This window comes from Hyperolius riggenbachi, chromosome 6 (genome assembly GCF_040937935.1).
Source record: "Hyperolius riggenbachi isolate aHypRig1 chromosome 6, aHypRig1.pri, whole genome shotgun sequence".
NCBI lineage: Eukaryota > Metazoa > Chordata > Amphibia > Anura > Hyperoliidae > Hyperolius > Hyperolius riggenbachi.
Window position 1 is genome coordinate 19,643,397 of NC_090651.1, and position 18,317 is coordinate 19,661,713.

General features: G+C 44.3%; 1 protein-coding gene across 1 annotated transcript in view; it reads left to right on the forward strand.

Annotated features, from left to right (window-relative positions):
* Positions 1–8,231: 8,231 nt before the first annotated feature.
* Positions 8,232–18,317, forward strand: part of DNAJC11 (DnaJ heat shock protein family (Hsp40) member C11) — a 205,140-nt gene continuing 195,054 nt past the window's right edge. The window contains exon 1 of the mRNA XM_068238945.1: positions 8,232–8,331. Within this exon, the coding sequence (XP_068095046.1) occupies positions 8,260–8,331 (72 nt within the window). The 5' untranslated portion in view covers positions 8,232–8,259. The remainder of the gene's footprint in view (positions 8,332–18,317) is intronic.

Sequence of the window (18,317 nt, forward strand, 5' to 3'; positions counted from 1 at the left end):
TGGGGCCCCTAGACCACCACCACCAGCCACACAGGCCTGAGGCCTCCAGCCCACCACCAGTCAGGATTGAGGTGCCCTGGGGCCCCCAGCCCACCACCACCAGCCTGACTATATATACTGGGGAGAGCTATAAGCCTGGCTACATATACTGGGGACAGCTATACACCTGGCTACCTATGCTGGGGAAGAAAAAATGGCCACAAGCTCAAACTGCAATGCTTATATATACCAGGGAGTCGACCAGTCCGCACCTGGATCCAGATGAGGTACAAAGATTCAATATGAAAAGAAGGAAGTGACTGGGTCTCCACCTGGATTTAAGCCTCAATGGCTATGTTTATTTAATCCATAGTTGATAAAACACACACGACGTTTCGGCCTGCGGCCTTTAAAGTTGATAAAACACACACTTGATAAAGGCCGCAGGCCAAAACGTTGTGTGTGTTTTATCAACTATAGATTAAATAAACATAGCCATTGAGGCTTAAATCCAGGTGGAGACCCAGTCACTTCCTTCTTTTCATACCTATGCTGGGGACACTGGCTGTCTGTCATTATGTGCATTTACTGGTGAAAAGTTGTCTCTTATGTGCATTTACTGGGGAAATGCTGTCTGTCATTATGTGCATTTACTGGTGAAAAGTTGTCTCTTATGTGCATTTACTGGGGAAATGCTGTCTGTCTCTTATGTGCATTTACTGGTGAAAAGTTGTCTCTTATGTGCATTTACTGGGGAAATGCTGTCTGTCTCTTATGTGCATTTACTGGGGAAATGCTGTCTGTCATTATGTGCATTTACTGGTGAAAAGTTGTCTCTTATGTGCATTTAATGCGGAAATGCAGTCTGTCATTACGTGCATTAACTGGTGAAAAGTTGTCTCTTATGTGCATTTACTGGGGAAACGCTGTCTGTCATTATGTGCATTTACTGGTGAAAAGCTGACTCTTATGTGCATTTACTGGTGAAAGGCTATCTGTCATTATGTGCGTTTACTTCATTTTTTTTATGTAACTATGTTAGCAGATACAACTACATTACAGTTAGCCCCGCCCACATGATGTCATGACCACACCCAATTTTTCACAAATTACCCCCCCTTCCTCCCGCCAAGCCCGGCCTGCCAGCCCTTGTGCCCCCTTTGAGCCCTCCAAAAATCTGAAGCTGGAGCCGCCACTGGCGGTGAGGGCACAGGACGGCTGGCAGGGGCTGCAGGAAGCCCCAGGTAAGTAGCCCTTTTTCTTTTAGAGTCCTTGGATATTCCCTTTAACTAACAGCAAAACTGCAGAGTGTTCCTGGCAATGAACAATTAACCCTTCGCACACTCGCATGCAAATGTTCAAACAAATGCATTTACAGATTCACTCATCCAGGCACGAGTGAATCTGTGAATGCATTTGTTTGAACATTTGCATGTGAGTGTGCGAAGGGTTAATTATTTTTTGCTATTTTCATGGCCACACCCCCTTTAGCACCTCACTTTCTTTAATAACGTATTTAAATGTCCTAACTAGAGGTGATGTGCCTGGATATACTTTATATGTGTTTTGTGTTTTTTTTGTTACTGACCCTTATGGCCAGGGTTTTAATCCAGTGCACTCCCTCCTTCCCCTGTGGTTTTTGTCAGCATGCACACAGCTTATGCTGGTGTATGTGCATGGTGCACATGGATACATTACGTTAGCTCCCTTGTGCGATTGGTAAGATGCGCTATCTGTCCCAGGAGAGGACGGCAGGATGTGTACTCCTAATCCCTAGAAAGGTTTGATGCAATGAATGTTTGCATGTCTGCACTATGCATGTTACAGGGCCAGAGTTAGGACACCTATTTTTACCTGGGTACTTCTACGCAGTGTAGGTGACTAAGCAAGAGAATGCATTCTTCTGTGGACTAAGACCCCGGCTTTTTAAATAACCCTAGGGATAACAGTGGTTCCTGGATGAGTGAATCTGTGAATGCATTTGTTTGAACATTTGCATGCTAGTGTGCGAAGGGTTAATTGTTTTTTTCTATTTTTCTGGCCACACCCCCTTCAGCACCTCCCTTTCCTTAAAGTGAACCTTAAGTCAGAAAAAAAAAAATGCGTTGCCGCATATCTATGCATTCGTAATGCGGCAATAGCGCTAATTACAGTCGGCAATGCGGAAAAAGCTACGCGTGGTCAGTCCTGACGGGCCTGTCAGCAAAAACGAAACTAGCTGGCAGCGGGGGACCAGAGGATTAGTGAGTGGCTGCGAGGGCACAGGACTGCTGCAGGGGGCTGGTAGAAGCCCCAGGTGAGTAAAACTATTTTTTTTTCTGACTTAACCTGCCTGGCGTTCTATTAAGATCGCCAGGGGGGCTGCGGGAAGGTTTTTTTTTAATAAAAAAAAAAACTATTTCATGCAGCCAACTGAAAGTTGGCTGCATGTAAGCCCACTAGAGGGCGCTCCGGAGGCGTTCTTCTGATCGCCTCCGGCGGCCAGAAGTAACACGGAAGGCCGCAATGAGCGGCCTTCCGTGTTTCGCTTACCTCGTCGCTATGGCGACGAGCGGAGTGACGTCATGGACGTCAGCCGACGTCCTGACGTCAGCCGCCTCCGATCCAGCCCTTAGCGCTGGCCGGAACTTTTTGTTCCGGCTACGCTGGGCTCAGGCGGCTGAGGGGACCCTCTTTTGCCGCTGCATGTGGCGGATCGATCAGGCAGCACACGTGGCTGGCAAAGTGCCGGCTGCGTGTGCTGCTTTTTATTTGAGCCAAATCGGCCCAGCAGGGCCTGAGCGGCAGGCTCCGGCGGTACTGGACGAGCTGAGCTCGTCCAGACCGCTCAGCAGGTTAAAGAGACACTGAAGCGAAAAAAAAATGATGATATTATGATTTGTATGTGTAGTACAGCTAAGAAAAAAAACATTAAGATCAGATACATCAGTCTAAAGGTGGCCATACACTGGTCGATGTGCCATTAGATCGACCAGCTGATAGATCCCTATCTGATCGAATCTGATCAGAGAGGGATCGTATGGCTGCCTTTACTGCAAACAGATTGTGAATCGATTTCAGCCTGAAACCGATTCACCATCTGCTGAGCTGCTCCTGCCGCCTGTCCCCCCCCCGTATACATTACCTGATGCTGGCTCCCGGGCATCTTCTCCGCATTGCACGGCTCTGTTCCGGCTCCATCCCGGCGCTTCCTGTGTTACTCCGTGACCAGGAAGTTCTAATAGAGCGCCCTCTGTTTGAACTTCCTGGTCACTGCAGTGACACAGGAAGCGCCGGGATGGAGCCGGAACAGAGCCGTGCAGCGCGGAGAAGATGCCCAGGAGCCAGCCTCAGGTAATGTATACTTGATTGGATCGGCCGCCGCTAGCGACGCGCACTTTACCCGCGGGCGATCGAGGGTAATTTCCCGCACGGCGCGATCGACGGACCGATCCGATTTCGGGAGGAAATCGGATCGGCGGCTGCGTTTACCGTGAACGATTGGCAGCAGATTCGATCCCAGGATCGAATCTGCTGTCGAAACGGCCGCGAATCGAGCCAGTGTATGGCCTGCTTAATTGTTTCCAGTACAGGAAGAGTTGAGAAACTCCAGTTGTTATCTCTATGCAAAAAAGCTATTAAGCTCTCCGACTAACTTAGTCGTGGAGAGGGCTGTTATCTGACTTTTATTATCTCAACTGTAATTGAACTGTTTACTTTTCCTCTGCTAGAGGAGAGGTCATTACTTCACAGACTGCTCTGAAAGACTCATTTTGAATGCTGAGTGTTGTGTAATCTGCACATATTATAGAATAATGCAATGTTAGAAAAAACACTATATACCTGAAAATAAAAATATGAGAATATTTTCTTTGCTGCTAATCTTCTAGTAATTATTCATAGTACACAACCAATTCATTATATCATATATTTTTTTTCGCTTCAGTGTCTCTTTAAGTGTCTCTTTAATAACTTATTTAACCTCCCTGGCGGTAAGCCCGAGCTGAGCTCGGGCTATGCCGCGCAGGGGGAGATCTCAGCCCCTGGTGGGGCGATTTTCATTTTGTAAATTGCTGTGCGCGCAGCCAGCACTTTGCTAGCCGCGCGCACAGCTTGATCGCCGCCGCTCTGCGGCGATCGGCCGCACGCAGCGGCTGAAGAGGGCCCCCCCCCGCCAGAGCCCTGCGCTGCCCGGATCAATGAGTTCCGGGCAGCGCTATGGGCTGGATCGTGTGTCCCTGACGTCAGGACGTCAGCTGACGTCCATGACGTCATCCCGATCGTCGCCATGGCGACAGGAGAAGCCAAACAGGGGAACGCGTTATATACGCGTTCCCCTGTTTGCTATAGATGCCGGCGACGATCGGACTAGAGGGCCACATGCGCCCTCTAGTGGTGTTTCATGTAGCTACCACTCTGGTAGCTTTACATGAAACATTAAAAAAAAAATAAAAAAAAATTGGAATTCTGCAATTTTTGCAGAAAAAATTAACCGCCAAGGAGGTTAAATGTCCTAACTAGAGGCGATGTGCGTGGATATATGTGTTTTTTGTTGTTTTTTTTGTTTTTGTTTTGTTTTTTTGAACGTTCCTGGCAATGGGAGTGCAAGTAAGCAGGCATGCGGCCAGCACTTCCCAACTCTCAGGGCTGACTGTGGGAGAGCGGACAGGAGTAGACGCACACAGAGGAGGCCATGGTCTGCAGGGGGCTGGAGGTAAGTCCCAGGTAAGTATAAACCCTTCTATTTAATTAATCTCAGGTTTAGTGTACTTTAATGTTAGTTGGTGCATCAGGCTCTATCTATCTATCTATCTATCTAGCTATGTTCTGTATTTCAGACAAGGATTGGTGGTGATAGCTGTGCAGTGTGGCAGGGATGTTTGAGTCACAAGAGCTTGGCGGGTGAAACTATATACAGTATCTTACAGTTGAGTACGTGGCGGGTTTAGCCGTATGAGAGCAGGGAAGGCACTGCTCCCCCAGACGTCGTTGTGAGCCGGTAGTTTTGCCGGTGATTTAGGCGCGCCGTCTTTCATTCTGGAAGTGAATAGAGCTATATCATGCTGGTGATCGGCCCCTGATACAATCCCGACAAGCCCAGCTGTCTGCAAGCGTCAGATTTATCATTTTTCTCTCCTGGTATGAAATATGTGTTTGTGCTGCTTCTTGCAGATTAGAAAGCAAAGCTTTGTAAAAGGAAAGGAAAGAGCGAAGGAGGAAATGCAAAGAGCCCGACGCTTCTTCCCAAACTTTACAGCCGGCCATTATTCCTCCTGCACAGAGGGCTTCTGCTTCCCAATTCACTTAAAGGCTGACTACGGCACTGACTCTATAAAGCAGGGGTGTCAAACTCAAATACAAAGTGGGGCAAAATTGAATACTGGGACCAAGTCGTGAGCAAACCTCAATGTTTAGTGGTCACCTTCCTCACTTATAAAGTTCCCTGGTGTCTAATGGCTCCTCCTCCCTCCTCTATACAGTTCCCTGGTGTGTAATGCCTCCCCTCCCTCCCCTATAGAGCTCACTGGTGTTTAGTGGTCATCCCTCCCTCTGCTATACAGTTCCCTGGTGTCTAGTGCTTTACCCCTCCCTCCACCATATGGCTTCCCTGGTAATCTAGGGCTTCACATCCAATATAGCTTTCTTGGTGATCTAGAGTGGGCCAAACATAATACAAAGTGAGGCAACAACTTGGGGGCCAAATTTGATGGCTCTGCGGGCCATATTTGGCCCACGGACCAGAGTTTGACATGTATGTTATAAAGGAAGATAACAGCTTTGCAGTGTAGGGATTGTCAATGAGATGTTAATAATTCCACCATGATGCAAATCCACTGAACTTACCATCCACTTCAGAAAAAAATACCCCCAAACTTTTCCTGGTCTTCAATGAATGCACAAAGTTCATCATGGCACCCAGGCCAGATCCCGTTTCCTGGGCACCACCATTAGACATAGCTCCCAACTGTCCCTCTTTCGGAGGGACAGTCCCTTTTTTGGAGCCCTGTTCCTCTGTCCCTCTTTCCTCCTCATTTGTCCCTCTTTCAGGGTTTTGTCCCTCTTTCTATATAAATATATATATTTCTATACTAAAAATGTGTTTAATTGACTCTAAACTGAATTCCCATCCTTTAAATTGATATATTACTAATTTTAAAATATTACTATGAAGGAAAATGAACCAGGATAGAAAGGACCAGTGTGTTTTGAATTATAGAACAACATATTTTTCTTATGAAATCTTTATGGTATGTGTGACTAGGGGTGTGACAGGGGCGTGATCGGGGTGTGGCAGGGGTGTGGCTTAAGTGTCCCTTTTTCTCATCTCAAAAAGTTGGGAGGTATGCCATGAATGACATCAAATTTTCTGTTCGCAAACAGCGAATTTTTGCAAATGTTCGTGAACATGCGAACTCTGCGAACCATCATAGACTTCAATGGGCAGGTGAATTTAAAAACCTACAAGACCCCTGGAAAAGTTGTTTCCAGGGGTCTAACACCTGGACAGGGGCATGCCGGAGGGGGAACCATGCCAAAAGTCCCACCAAATATTACAGAGTTGACACAGTCGTGTTTTTATTGCTAAAGGGCAGAAATCACATTACATTCCTACAAATAATGCTCTGTGCCTGCAACTTAATGTGGCCACAATAGAAGTAGTTTGCACAGCTCTGGATGTCAGTGGGCTGTGGAGTGTCACACACAGAGAAATACAATAGTACTATCAGAATACAGTGAAAAATACACGCACTGGAGTGGTACTCAGTACCTGCAACTTAGTTACAGGTTTTCTTTAAGTGTATATAATCCTTAATTTCTCTATGGAGGGTAATATTATCATATGAAGTATATAGTGACCATTAGTCAGTATATTGGTGTATATAGATAGAGCACTCCGTAGTTTATTACCAAGGGGGATAGTTTATTGCACAAATAAGAACTTACAAGATAAAACCATCAATTGTGCATGTAATAGGAGAAAGAACTGGATTCCCTCTCCTAGGTGCAGCGGCCTCTGCTGGGCTGTGGCCAGCAGCGTGGTGTCCAGTGGAAGGGAAAGTCGGGGCACAGGTGTGGGCGGATCCTACATCCAGCATGCCCTCAGTGTCATTACGCGTTTTGGTGTACTACGCCTTCGTAGACAATTTCCATGGAATTCCAAATTAGGGTCTATTCATAGTGGGACGATGCGTTGTAATGCGATGTTAAAGTCGCAATGCAGCATTACAACGCAAAGCAAAAAAAGGTGGTAACGCACATTAACGCTGCATCACCTTGGTGGCATACAGTAGATACAGTGGAGCATACAGGCAATGAAAAGTATGCCTCTCTGTATCTGTTAACGTCTGTGTTTAGAGGTAATGCACTGCAAGCAGTGAGTTACCATAACGCAACATGTACAACGCAACGTTAACGTCGCACTGTGAATGTCGCAAAGGCTTAACTTTACAGTGCGATATCTTGCGTTATATGACTTTATAACGTAGGAGAAGGACAATAACGTCCCACTGTGAACGCGACCTAAATCGGAATTTCCAAGGAATGTTTTATACATATAGCACACGATCTTCTGTTGTCCTCCTCTAGAATCACCTCCTCACATTCACGCTTACAAGATTTTGCATGCGCTTCACCTCTTCTCTGGAATCCCCTCCCAGAACACACCCTTCACTTGCCAACCTTTGTTACTTTTAAATGCTCTCTAAAAACTCATTTGTTCCGACAAGCATATGCGCTACCCTAGGCCACTTCCCTTTGTCCTTAGACCAAATTGCACTCCTACTAGGTATCCTAAAACACACTGCCTTTATATATTTGCTGCATACTACCCCTCCTCTTGTCCCCCCCATTCCCTTCCCCCCAATTCCCTTTAGATTGTAAGCTCGCAAGGGCAGGGCTCTCTCCCCCTTTTGTGTCTTGGAAATCATTATACATTTTATTCATCATGTTACTTTTATCACTGTCATTACCACTTCTGTATTTTGTATTCTGTATGCTGTATCATTTTTTGTATTTTGTCACTAATTATGCATCTTGTTCTTGTATATTAGTGTACACCATTGTCTGCATTATGTACCCTATGTTTGTGTCTTACTTTGTACAGCGCCACGGAATATGTAGGCGCTTTATAAATCAATAATAAAATAATAATAATAATAATAATAATAATAGTAAGCTTCCACTTAGCTGGTGCAACACAATGATGTAGTACCTCCGGCGCTCGGCAGATGCCGCTGTGGTGCTGCTCTGGCCGCTCTGTCCTCCGGGCGGACTCCGTGGTGGAGGTGGAAGGTCGGGAAGATGGCGGCCGCCTTCATGGAGGAAGAAGTGGACAATGATGACTATTACTCGCTGCTGAATGTCAGGCGGGAGGTGAGTGTCTGTCACCGGGGAGGAGTCGAGGGGACGCTGGGGTGGGAGAGGCCAGGCGGCCCCTGTGTCGGCTGACACCTGACATGGAGGGCATCCGGTCATCTGAGGGTGAGGCTGCTCGGCAAGCATGTTTCACGTGTGTGTCAGGGGGAGAGCAAGAGAAGAGCGCCTCCTAGTGGCAGTGAGAGACCCACCCCCTGTGTACCCCAATGTGTCACTCACCACCCCCTGTGTACCCCAACCTGCACCTTATCCTCCCTATCACCAATGTGTACCCCAACCTGCACCTGATCCTCCCCACCTCACCTGTGTACCCTAACCTGCACCTCACCACCCCCTGTGTACCCCATCCTGCACCTGATCCTCCCCACCACCCCTGTGTACCCCAACCTGCACCTTATCCTTCCCACCACCCCTGTGTACCCCAACCTGCACCCCATTACCCCTGTGTACTCCATCCTGCACCTGATCCTCCCCACCACCCCTGTGTACCCCAACCTGCATCCCATCACCCCTGTGTACCCCATCCTGCACCTGATCCTCCCCACCACCCCTGTGAACCCTAACCTGCACCTCATCCTCTGCTGTGTACCCCAATCTGTCCATGCATCTTACCCTTCCCACCACACCTGTGTACCCCAACCTGACCATGCACCTTACCCTTCTCACCACCCCTGTGTACCCCATCCTGACTAAGCACCTTATCCTTCCCACCACCCCTGTGTACCCCAACCTGACCATGTACCTTATCCTTTCCACAAGCCCTGTGTACCCCAACCTGACCATGTACCTTACCCTTCCCACTACCTCTGTGTACCCCAACCTGCACCTCATCCTCCCCACCACTCCTGTGTACCGCAACCTACACCTTATCCTCCGCACCACCCCTGTGTACCCCAACCTGCACCTCATCCTCCCCACCACTCCGGTGTACCCCAGACTGCATCTTATCCTCTGTAAAACACCTGTGTACCCCAACCTGTACCTTATTTTCCCCACCACCCCTGTGTACCACAACCTGCACCTTATTCCCCCACCTGTGTACCCCAACCTGCTCCTATTCCACCCCACCACCACTGTGTACCCCAACCTCATAGGGCAATTCAAATAACGTGATTGGGTGGACAGCATACTCTCAAACTGTTAGGATTCCAGTAGGTTGTAGTAAACCTCACCTGCACTGTTTAGCCAATCGCAATGCTTTATGCTGTAAAAGGGTACTGTGATAGGAGAGCTGTCCGCTATGAGGTTTCCTGTTGGGTCCCCTAAAGTAGACATAGTCCACTTTTCAGCACATCATCACCTGAGTGGAATAAAATGTCATAGAAAATTGATTATTTCACTATCAACAAACCAAACTGTACTTACTGTCCATCACTATCAATGATAAAAAAACATTTTTCTTATCGGTCCTCCGGTAATTCTATACTGAAAGTTGCAGTGTTAGGCGGCATCTTGGGGCGCTGGTTGTAATCACGTGACCTTGTCCTACATATGCTTTATCCTATACAGAAAGCAGAAATGAGACGGGTCACGTGATCACAACCAGCCAGTCACTACTTACTAAACAATGCCTTCTGTGTCCCCCACAGCTCTGGGGTTGAGTGTGGTCGGGAAGCTTGTGTGAGCCAGGGCGATAGCATGCCAACCAGCCAACGGATCCATTCGCTATGTGGAGCATTTTTATTGCCAGTTTGAACCCAGAATTATTGATTCAGAAAGATCTTTAATGTGGGCCTGAACTCTTGCACAGGGCAGAAGTAAAACATAGAGGAATGCACCCTGTATGTATTTAGAGAGTTTAGCCTGTCTCATTCTCGCTCATCTGTGATTAATCACAAGGTGTAATTTGGTCTCTTGACTGTGTCAGCTCAGAAATCTCCTCTGCCTCAGCAGAGCAGCTAATTTGTAAACACAGGATGTTAACCCTATGTCTGCTTCCATAAAAGCAGTAAGTAGACACACTGCAGATGTATTGCAGGGTTTGTAACAAAGAAATATTTTTCTTTAAAGGTTATTATACTGTCTCATATCTTTTAGGGCAGAGAAGAAGTTCTGAGTTCAGGTCCGCTTTAAAAGTTTTTTCATGAAACCTTTTATTAAGATTTTCCAACTAGCATTACATGTATATAAACAGTGCAGTATAACAGTATAATGTCATATCTATACATTAATAAACTACGCATTATTCATTTATAACAACGTTTTGTTTTTTTTGTATACATTCAGTTCCGTACAATTTCCTTCCTGTAACATCCATTTTCTTATATAGCCATCCCTTACTGTTGTGTCCTAGGATATCATTACGATATCCTGCCAACTTGGGGGTGGCATTCGACTTATTGAATCAGTGGGCTAGGTAGCCCCTCAATAAGCTTATTTGTATGAAATCTATCTATAGATGTTATTATTGTAACATTTTTATTTTTCTATACTTATATGTCCTAATTCAATGCTACGGTTTTGCCTTTAATTAAACTGTTCTGTTTGGGTAGCATCTATATCCCTGTGAGGATATAAAGGATAAAGAGAAGGCTGGAACTAGTCCTTACCATAACGGAGAAAACTAAGAAAAAGAAAGTAAAAGACAACCAGAGCTCACTATGTTAGTATCCAGGAGTTTTTTCTGATAAACGATAGGGGGAAGAGATGGGAGGTGTGGGTCTCTATCTCTTATACCCAATTAATCCCAACTGCTAGGTAGTCTGCAGTTGACTATTTTTTGTGATGTTCTGCTTCTGATCTTCTGCTCTATCGCTAGATTTCTCTTCACTGTTGCTTTTAATTGTGATATAGATATTTGATCTGCGGACTTCCAGTTTAAAGAGATTAATGACACTGCTGTAATCAGTATATGGCATATTTGCAGTCGATGCTGTTGTGGTAGTTCTTCCACTCCTATTAATAAGAGGGCCATTTGTGGTAAGATCTTAAAATTATATATAAAAGACCTCCTGATCAGGGCTTCTACCTGCCTCCAGAAAACCATCAATTTTGGACACTCCCAAAACATATGAAGTAGAGTACCTGGAGCCGATAGGCAATGCCAGCACATAGGGGACACCTCCGCCGAGAAGGAAGCCAATCTTCTAGGTGTGTAGTACCATTTGTATAGTACTTTACGGGATTGCTCCCAATGTGAATTGCACTTAGAGAGCTTCAGGATTTGGTCTGTGGCTTTAATTACTTGGTTTGTTGTTATTTGCATTTTTAAGTCATTTGACCAGCTCAGAGCGTATTTTTGGATAGGAGAATGTGAGTTTTCATTCATGACTTCGTACCAGGCCGAAATGCCCCCAATACCCGGGCTGTTATGATTTAATATAGCTAGAATTTTAGACGATACTTGAGGCATCTTAATAGGGTGGTTCTTTATCAGATGGAATATTCTGTGATATGTATATAATTGGGAGTTTGGTATCTGAAATTGTTCTTGGAGGCTGGCAAAGGTCCTGATCTTTGACCCCTCGAATAGCACATTTAAGGTATTAATTCGAGCATCCTGCCACAGGCGAAGATTAAGCTGTGGAGTGAATTGTTGCAGCACTTCCAATGGGAAGATTGGGTATTTTTTATTAGTGTCATCTGGAGGAAACTTGAGGAAATGTTCCCACGCAAGGAAAGCTGCTTGAATTGTTTGATATTGGGAAGGGGGAGTTTTAGCTTTTAACATTTTACTCATAAGAATTGTTCTTAGGTTGGCACCTATCAGGTTTGTTTCTAAATGTACCCATGGTTTTGGGGAGTGGGGGTCCCACCATTGTTTAATCATGTCTAGATTGGCCGCATAGTAATAAGATTCTAAGCAAGGTAGGCCCATTCCTCCTTGTTTTTTGGGTAGTGTCATTACCTTGTATGGGACTCTTATTTTCTTTCCCTGCCAAATAAAATTGGAAACACACTTTTTTAGATCTATTAAAAAGGATTTCCGTATTGGGATGTTTACTGTTCGAAATATATATAGGACTTTTGGCAGTACAAACATTTTGAATGCCGACACTCGACCAGACCATGAGAGCCAAGATTTGGCCATGTCCGTGCATTCTTTTTTTACCGATGTAAGCATAGGAATGTAATTTGCCTTGAACAGATTTTCTGATAGTTTGGTTAATTTGATTCCCAGATATGTAACCTCTTGTTCCGCCCAAGGAAATGCGAAGCTATTAGAGATGGTTGATTTCACAAGGGGGGTCAAATTTAGTCCCAGCATGAATGACTTATGTTGATTGAGCTTATAGTAGGACACGTCAGAGAACGTCTTAAGTTCTTCTAGTACATGTTTCATTGATTCCACCGGGTTAGTTAGAAATATTGCTACGTCATCAGCAAATAGATTGATAACATGATGCATATTCCCCATTTGAACTCCCTTTATATTTGGATTAGAGCGGATTTTTTGTGCGATAGTTTCCATTATTAAAACAAAAATTATAGGGGAAAGAGGACACCCCTGACGCGTTCCGTTTGATATATTAAAAGATTTGGATATAAATCCAGCTGCGTTAACTTTTGCTGATGGCGATGAATATAAAGCCATAATAGCTGTATTAATGGGTCCGTCAAGCCCAAATTTTTTTAATGTGAGATTTAAAAACTGCCAATGAACTCTGTCGAATGCCTTTTCGGCGTCTAAAGTTATGAGAACCGAAGGCATTCGACAGAGTTCTGCATGTCTGAGTAGTCCCATCATTCGTCTGGTACCGTCATTTGCTTGTCGTCCCCTTGTGAAACCAACCTGATCATAATTCAAAAGAGAAGGGGTTATTTGCATCATCCTATTTGCTAATAGCTTCGCGTATAGTTTAGTATCTGCATTTAGCAGAGAGATAGGCCTAAAATTTGCTGGGGAGGATTGATCTTTATCTGGCTTTGGCAGTACGGTAATAATTGCCTCTAAATATTCTGAGGGGATTTGTTTTCCTTCTAGGAAAGCGTTGTATAGTATTGTTAGATTGTTTACCACTGTGTCTGCGAAGGTTAATAAATATTCGTTGCTGAATCCGTCCGGACCTGGGGCCTTATTTCTTTTTAATATTTTTATAGTTTTTAGAATTTCTGGGACCGTAAAAGGTCTGTTTAATATTTCCAATTGTGAGCTTGAGACTTTGGGTAAGTTAATGGCATCTAGAAATGTATTTATATCTTCTTCTGTTGGTTGACTTGTTAGAGGGTCCTTCTTAATATTATAGAGTTTTTCATAATAATTGCCGAAGAGATCTGCTATAACTTTAGGGTTAGTTATCTGTTCTTTGGATTCTGGATGCGTCATCTTATGAATTTTAAATTTTATTCTTTTCTTTTGTAGCATTCTAGCTAATAATTTACTAGCTTTGTTACTTTGAGAATAAAAATTTAGGTTAGCTTTTTGCAGCATATAGTCATATTGGTGTATGAACATTAGTCTTAGTTCTTCTCTGAGCAGAAAAAGTTCTCTTTCCAACTCCCTAGTTGCAGATCTCTTCAGCAATTTTTCTTTTTCTTGTATTAGATTGATCACTTCATCTCGTCTCTTATTTCTTTGTTGTTTAATGTAGGCACCTCGTTTGATTAAAAGGCCCCTGATAAAGGATTTATGAGCTGCCCACACATATGTAGGATCGCTTCCTTGGATTTGGTTTATTTTAAAAAACTCCTCAATGTCTTTCTTTGTTTTTTCAGTGAATGTTTTGTCAGCCAGTAAAGAGTTGTTCAATCTCCAAAAGAAGGGTTTCTTTTGGGGAGGACCATCTCTGATACATAGATGTACCGGGGCATGATCTGATCTAGTTCTTATGCCTATATCAGAGGAAATTACTTCCTGGAGCATTATTTTATCTGTCAAGAACCTATCAATTCGTGAGTGTGTTTTATGGACCTGAGAGAAATATGAGTAGTCTCTTTCCGCTCCATGCATTACTCTCCAGGGGTCGAACAAGTTATTCCATCTTACTTGTTTGTCTATACTAATAAGAGCCTTAGAATTTTGGGCTGAGGAATCCAATGCCGATATTATTGCATTGAAGTCCCCTCCCATTACTAACAGGCCTTGTTTTATATCTGACACTCGATTTAAAAGCTTCTGTAAGAAGGATTTTTGTCCAGTGTTGGGACTGTATAAATTAACCAAGGTAAAAATTCGTTCATTTATTTCTCCCACAAATATTATGTATCGGCCTTGTTTGTCCGTTTCTATAGTTATAGGGTTAATTTTTAGTTCATGGTGGAACGCTATCAACACTCCCCTTTTTTTTTTCGTAAAGGTGCTATGATAGATGACCGGGTATACTGAGCTATTGCACAGGCGAGTGTCTTTTGCTATCAAGTGCGTTTCCTGTGCTAGCACTATTTGAGATGAGTAAGATATTACCTCCTTCCAGAATAAATGTCTCCTAATGGGGGAATTTAAACCTCTTACATTATAAGATGTTAGTTTTAGCGACATTTTGTACATACTTTATGCTTTTCCCATACATTCTTACAGCATTGATAATCACCCCCCACCCCACAAAGAATACCATTCATAATCCTGGATATCTGTATTTTTAAAGCGCATACTGCATTTGAGCCTGTTGTCAACATAAAAGAATAAACTATTAAAACAAAGATTAATCTAAATGAACTGGTTAACCTATATGAGATCGCTGCCATGCGATCTTCTGACCTTGTTCCAGCTGGCCTATAAACTGTGGCTGGAATACACAAAAATGCGGCTATTGTTCTTACACCGCTCAAAAAGTGAGGGCAAAAAAGGGTTAAACCTTTGTAGTGCTATTTTCATACACTAAATTTGTCCTTACTGGAGCAAAAAACGGCTATAGAGAGGTAACTCGTAGTGTGACCCCTTCCTCAACGCTTGTTCTGCGCCTGCCAGTCCGGGGAGACTTTGGAATATTTTGTGTTTGTAGGGGATCGGTGTTGTTCCTCTGGTATTTGAATCTGAAGTTGTTTGAACAGCTTCCATCCTGTTTCCGATGAGGTTATCACATATTGTTTGTTTTGGAATGAAAAAATCAGCTTTGTGGGGAAACCCCACTTATATTGGATTTGTAAATTGCGCAGTGCTCTTGTGAAAGGTTGTAATTTTTTCCTCAGTTGTAAAGTGGCTGGCGAGAGATCTGAATATAGCTGAATATTCACATATTCCCCTGGAAGCGTTCCCGTCCTCCTGACTGCTTGCATAAAATCTTCCTTGGTCTGATAAAATAAAAACCGTGCCAAAACATCCCTTGGGATTGAGTCTGCTAGGAATGAGGGCTTTGGAACTCTGTGTGCCCTATCGATCGTTAGTTCCACCTCTGTGATGTTAGGTAGCACCATTTTAACCATCTTTTGGATATAGGGTCTGAGCTCATTTGTTGTGATTTGTTCAGGGATTCCTCTTAGCTTTAAATTGTTTCGCCTGCTCCTGTCTTCTAAGTCAGCCGATTTCAGTTTCAGCCATGAGATTTCTGTATTCTGTATCTCAGACGCATCCACTAGCTTGTTATGCTCCCTGGTGATTTCGGCTATCTTTTCCTCTGATCTGTGGACTCTGTTCCCCAGCGCAGCAATCTCTTGTTGTAAGTTATTAGTTAGTGTTGATATGTCAGTGAGTAGGGATGTTTTAAAGGTCAGCAAAATATCTTTAATATATGCTTGTGATGCTGCCTGGTCGGAAGCTGGAAATGCCTCCATAGGGTATGCTGCAGCTAAATGGTGACGGCCTGTGTCCGCACTGTCATGGCGGCTTACCGTAATTTCTTCCTCCTCTGACTGTTCGCTCTCCCTCCTAGGCCTTGATTTCGCCGGGCTTTGTGGTGGTGAGTCTGTGAGAGGAGAGGGAGGGTTCCCTTCTTGTCGGGTCTGTTTGGGATCCCCACCGCCGCTTGTTGCTGCGCCTCTATTGCACTCCTTCCCGCTCTGGGATCTGGCGCCATCTTGGCTGCGCTGCTCCGTCGCTGGAGCGAAGAAGTCTGTTAGCTTCTGAGGTCTGGAGAAGTTCTGCTTTCTTTTTTTTGTGGCCTCGGGGTCCACTGCCATCTCCCCCGCTTCTCCTGCCATATTCTCCTCAGTCTGGAGCATGCTTTGGGCCGCTTTGTCGGGTCACGAACGGAGCTCTACACAAGTGCGTCCATCTTCCTCTCTGCGTAGGCCACGCCCCCCAGGTCCGCTTTAAAAGTTAAATGTTATCAGTAATCTGTTGAGAATTTGATTGTGGGTAGTATGAAGTTGGGGAGGTGATACACCCTTGGTAATGAGGAGTGGAAAGACATCTTGGTTGGATTAATACAGGCCTGTGGAGTCAGTACAAAAGTCATCCGACTACTCAGTTTAGGAAACCACCAACTCCGACTCCAGGTACCCAAAATTGCCCAGACTCCGACTCCTCGACTCTGACTACTTAGTCTAATTTTTACAAAGGCTGTGGATTTGGTTCAAACATCATCCGACTCCGACTCCTCAGTTTGAAACCACCGATTCCAGGTACCCAATTACCCCTACTCCAACTCCACAGCCCTGGATTAATACAGGCAATAAAGTCCATTTTTTTTACAAAGGATTTTTTTTAATCCCCCCCGCATTCCAGTGTTCTCCCCAGGCTCTTTTAGCCGGGTACTCCACCCGGCTGTCATCGGCTCACCTCCTCCTATGCTGTAAGCATAATTGCTCATAGAAGCATCAGCCCTGCATTTTCTCCTTTTGCCACACCCGGCTACTATTTCATGCCACCCAGCTGGAAAAAATTTCTGGGGAGAACACTGCATTAATCTTTAAGATAGCCATACATCTAAAGCCCCATCTTCACGATTCTTTGTGCAATTCGATTACGATTCTATTTACGATCCAATTAAATCTGACCTGTAAGATCGGCATTCAATTCGATTTGCCATTGTTTTGCAATGGCAAATCGAATTGTATCAAATCGAATCCTGATCGGACATGTCCGATTTCATTGGATGGTAAATAGAATCGTAATAGAATCGTACAAAGAATCATATCGTGAAGATTGGGCTTAACATTGATGGGCAGATTTGACCAAGAGACAAATCTCTCTCTGACCGAATCTGATTAGAGAGAGATCTGTCGGCTGCCCATACACCGCATACATGCTGAAATTGATCAGGAATCTGCTTTGCGACATCGCATCTACCACCTGGTGCACTATACCTGTCCGTGTCCGCTGCTGACTCCGCCCATACGCGCACCCCACGTGGTTGTAACGCAGGCGCGCGTTAGGTTGCAGCTCGTCACGATATCACTCGCCGATACCACCACACGCACTTGATCGGCCACAACTGCAAGACATCTTGCAACATTTCTGATCGATACATTTGACCGATTTCGTTTCGAAATTGTTCATATTGTCGATCAGGCATGCTCTTGGTGGTACAGATTTTCATCTGATATGATAATAATTATCGAATCAGATGGTCGTACGGCCACCAAGTCCATAAATGTATGGGCACATTTTAGAGTTTAGCTTGTTTGTCTATGTAAAGTCTAGGCCTGTCTGACTGGACCTAACTAGTTGCAATCAATACCAGTTCTGGTTCGAAATTGTATATTGTTGCCCGATCTGGTTAAATGAGACATGGACTAAGATCCTTTCTTATGCTGGGAACACACGGTACGTTTTTCCGCTGGAAATGGATCCGATAGATTATTCCTGTCATGTCCGATATTCTTTCTGATTGATTCTGCGCTCGATTTCTCATAGAAGTGAATGGAAAAAGATAACAAAAACGAGCGGAAGATAAGAAAAACGAGCGCAGAATCGAGCGGAAAAAACATTCGGGTGGAAAATCGAGCGGAAAAATGTATCATGTGTACCCAGCATTACAAGTGCTGATTGTACAAGTGTTATTAATTGTAATGCTGATAGTGTTATATGGTGGTAAATATAACTACTGTATTGCCTTTAAACCTGGTCAGACTGTGTGGTCTTTAGGTTTTTGTCTCTGTTGATTTAAAGAGGAACTCCAGTGAAAATAGTGTAATAAAAAAAGTGCTTCATTTTTACAATAATT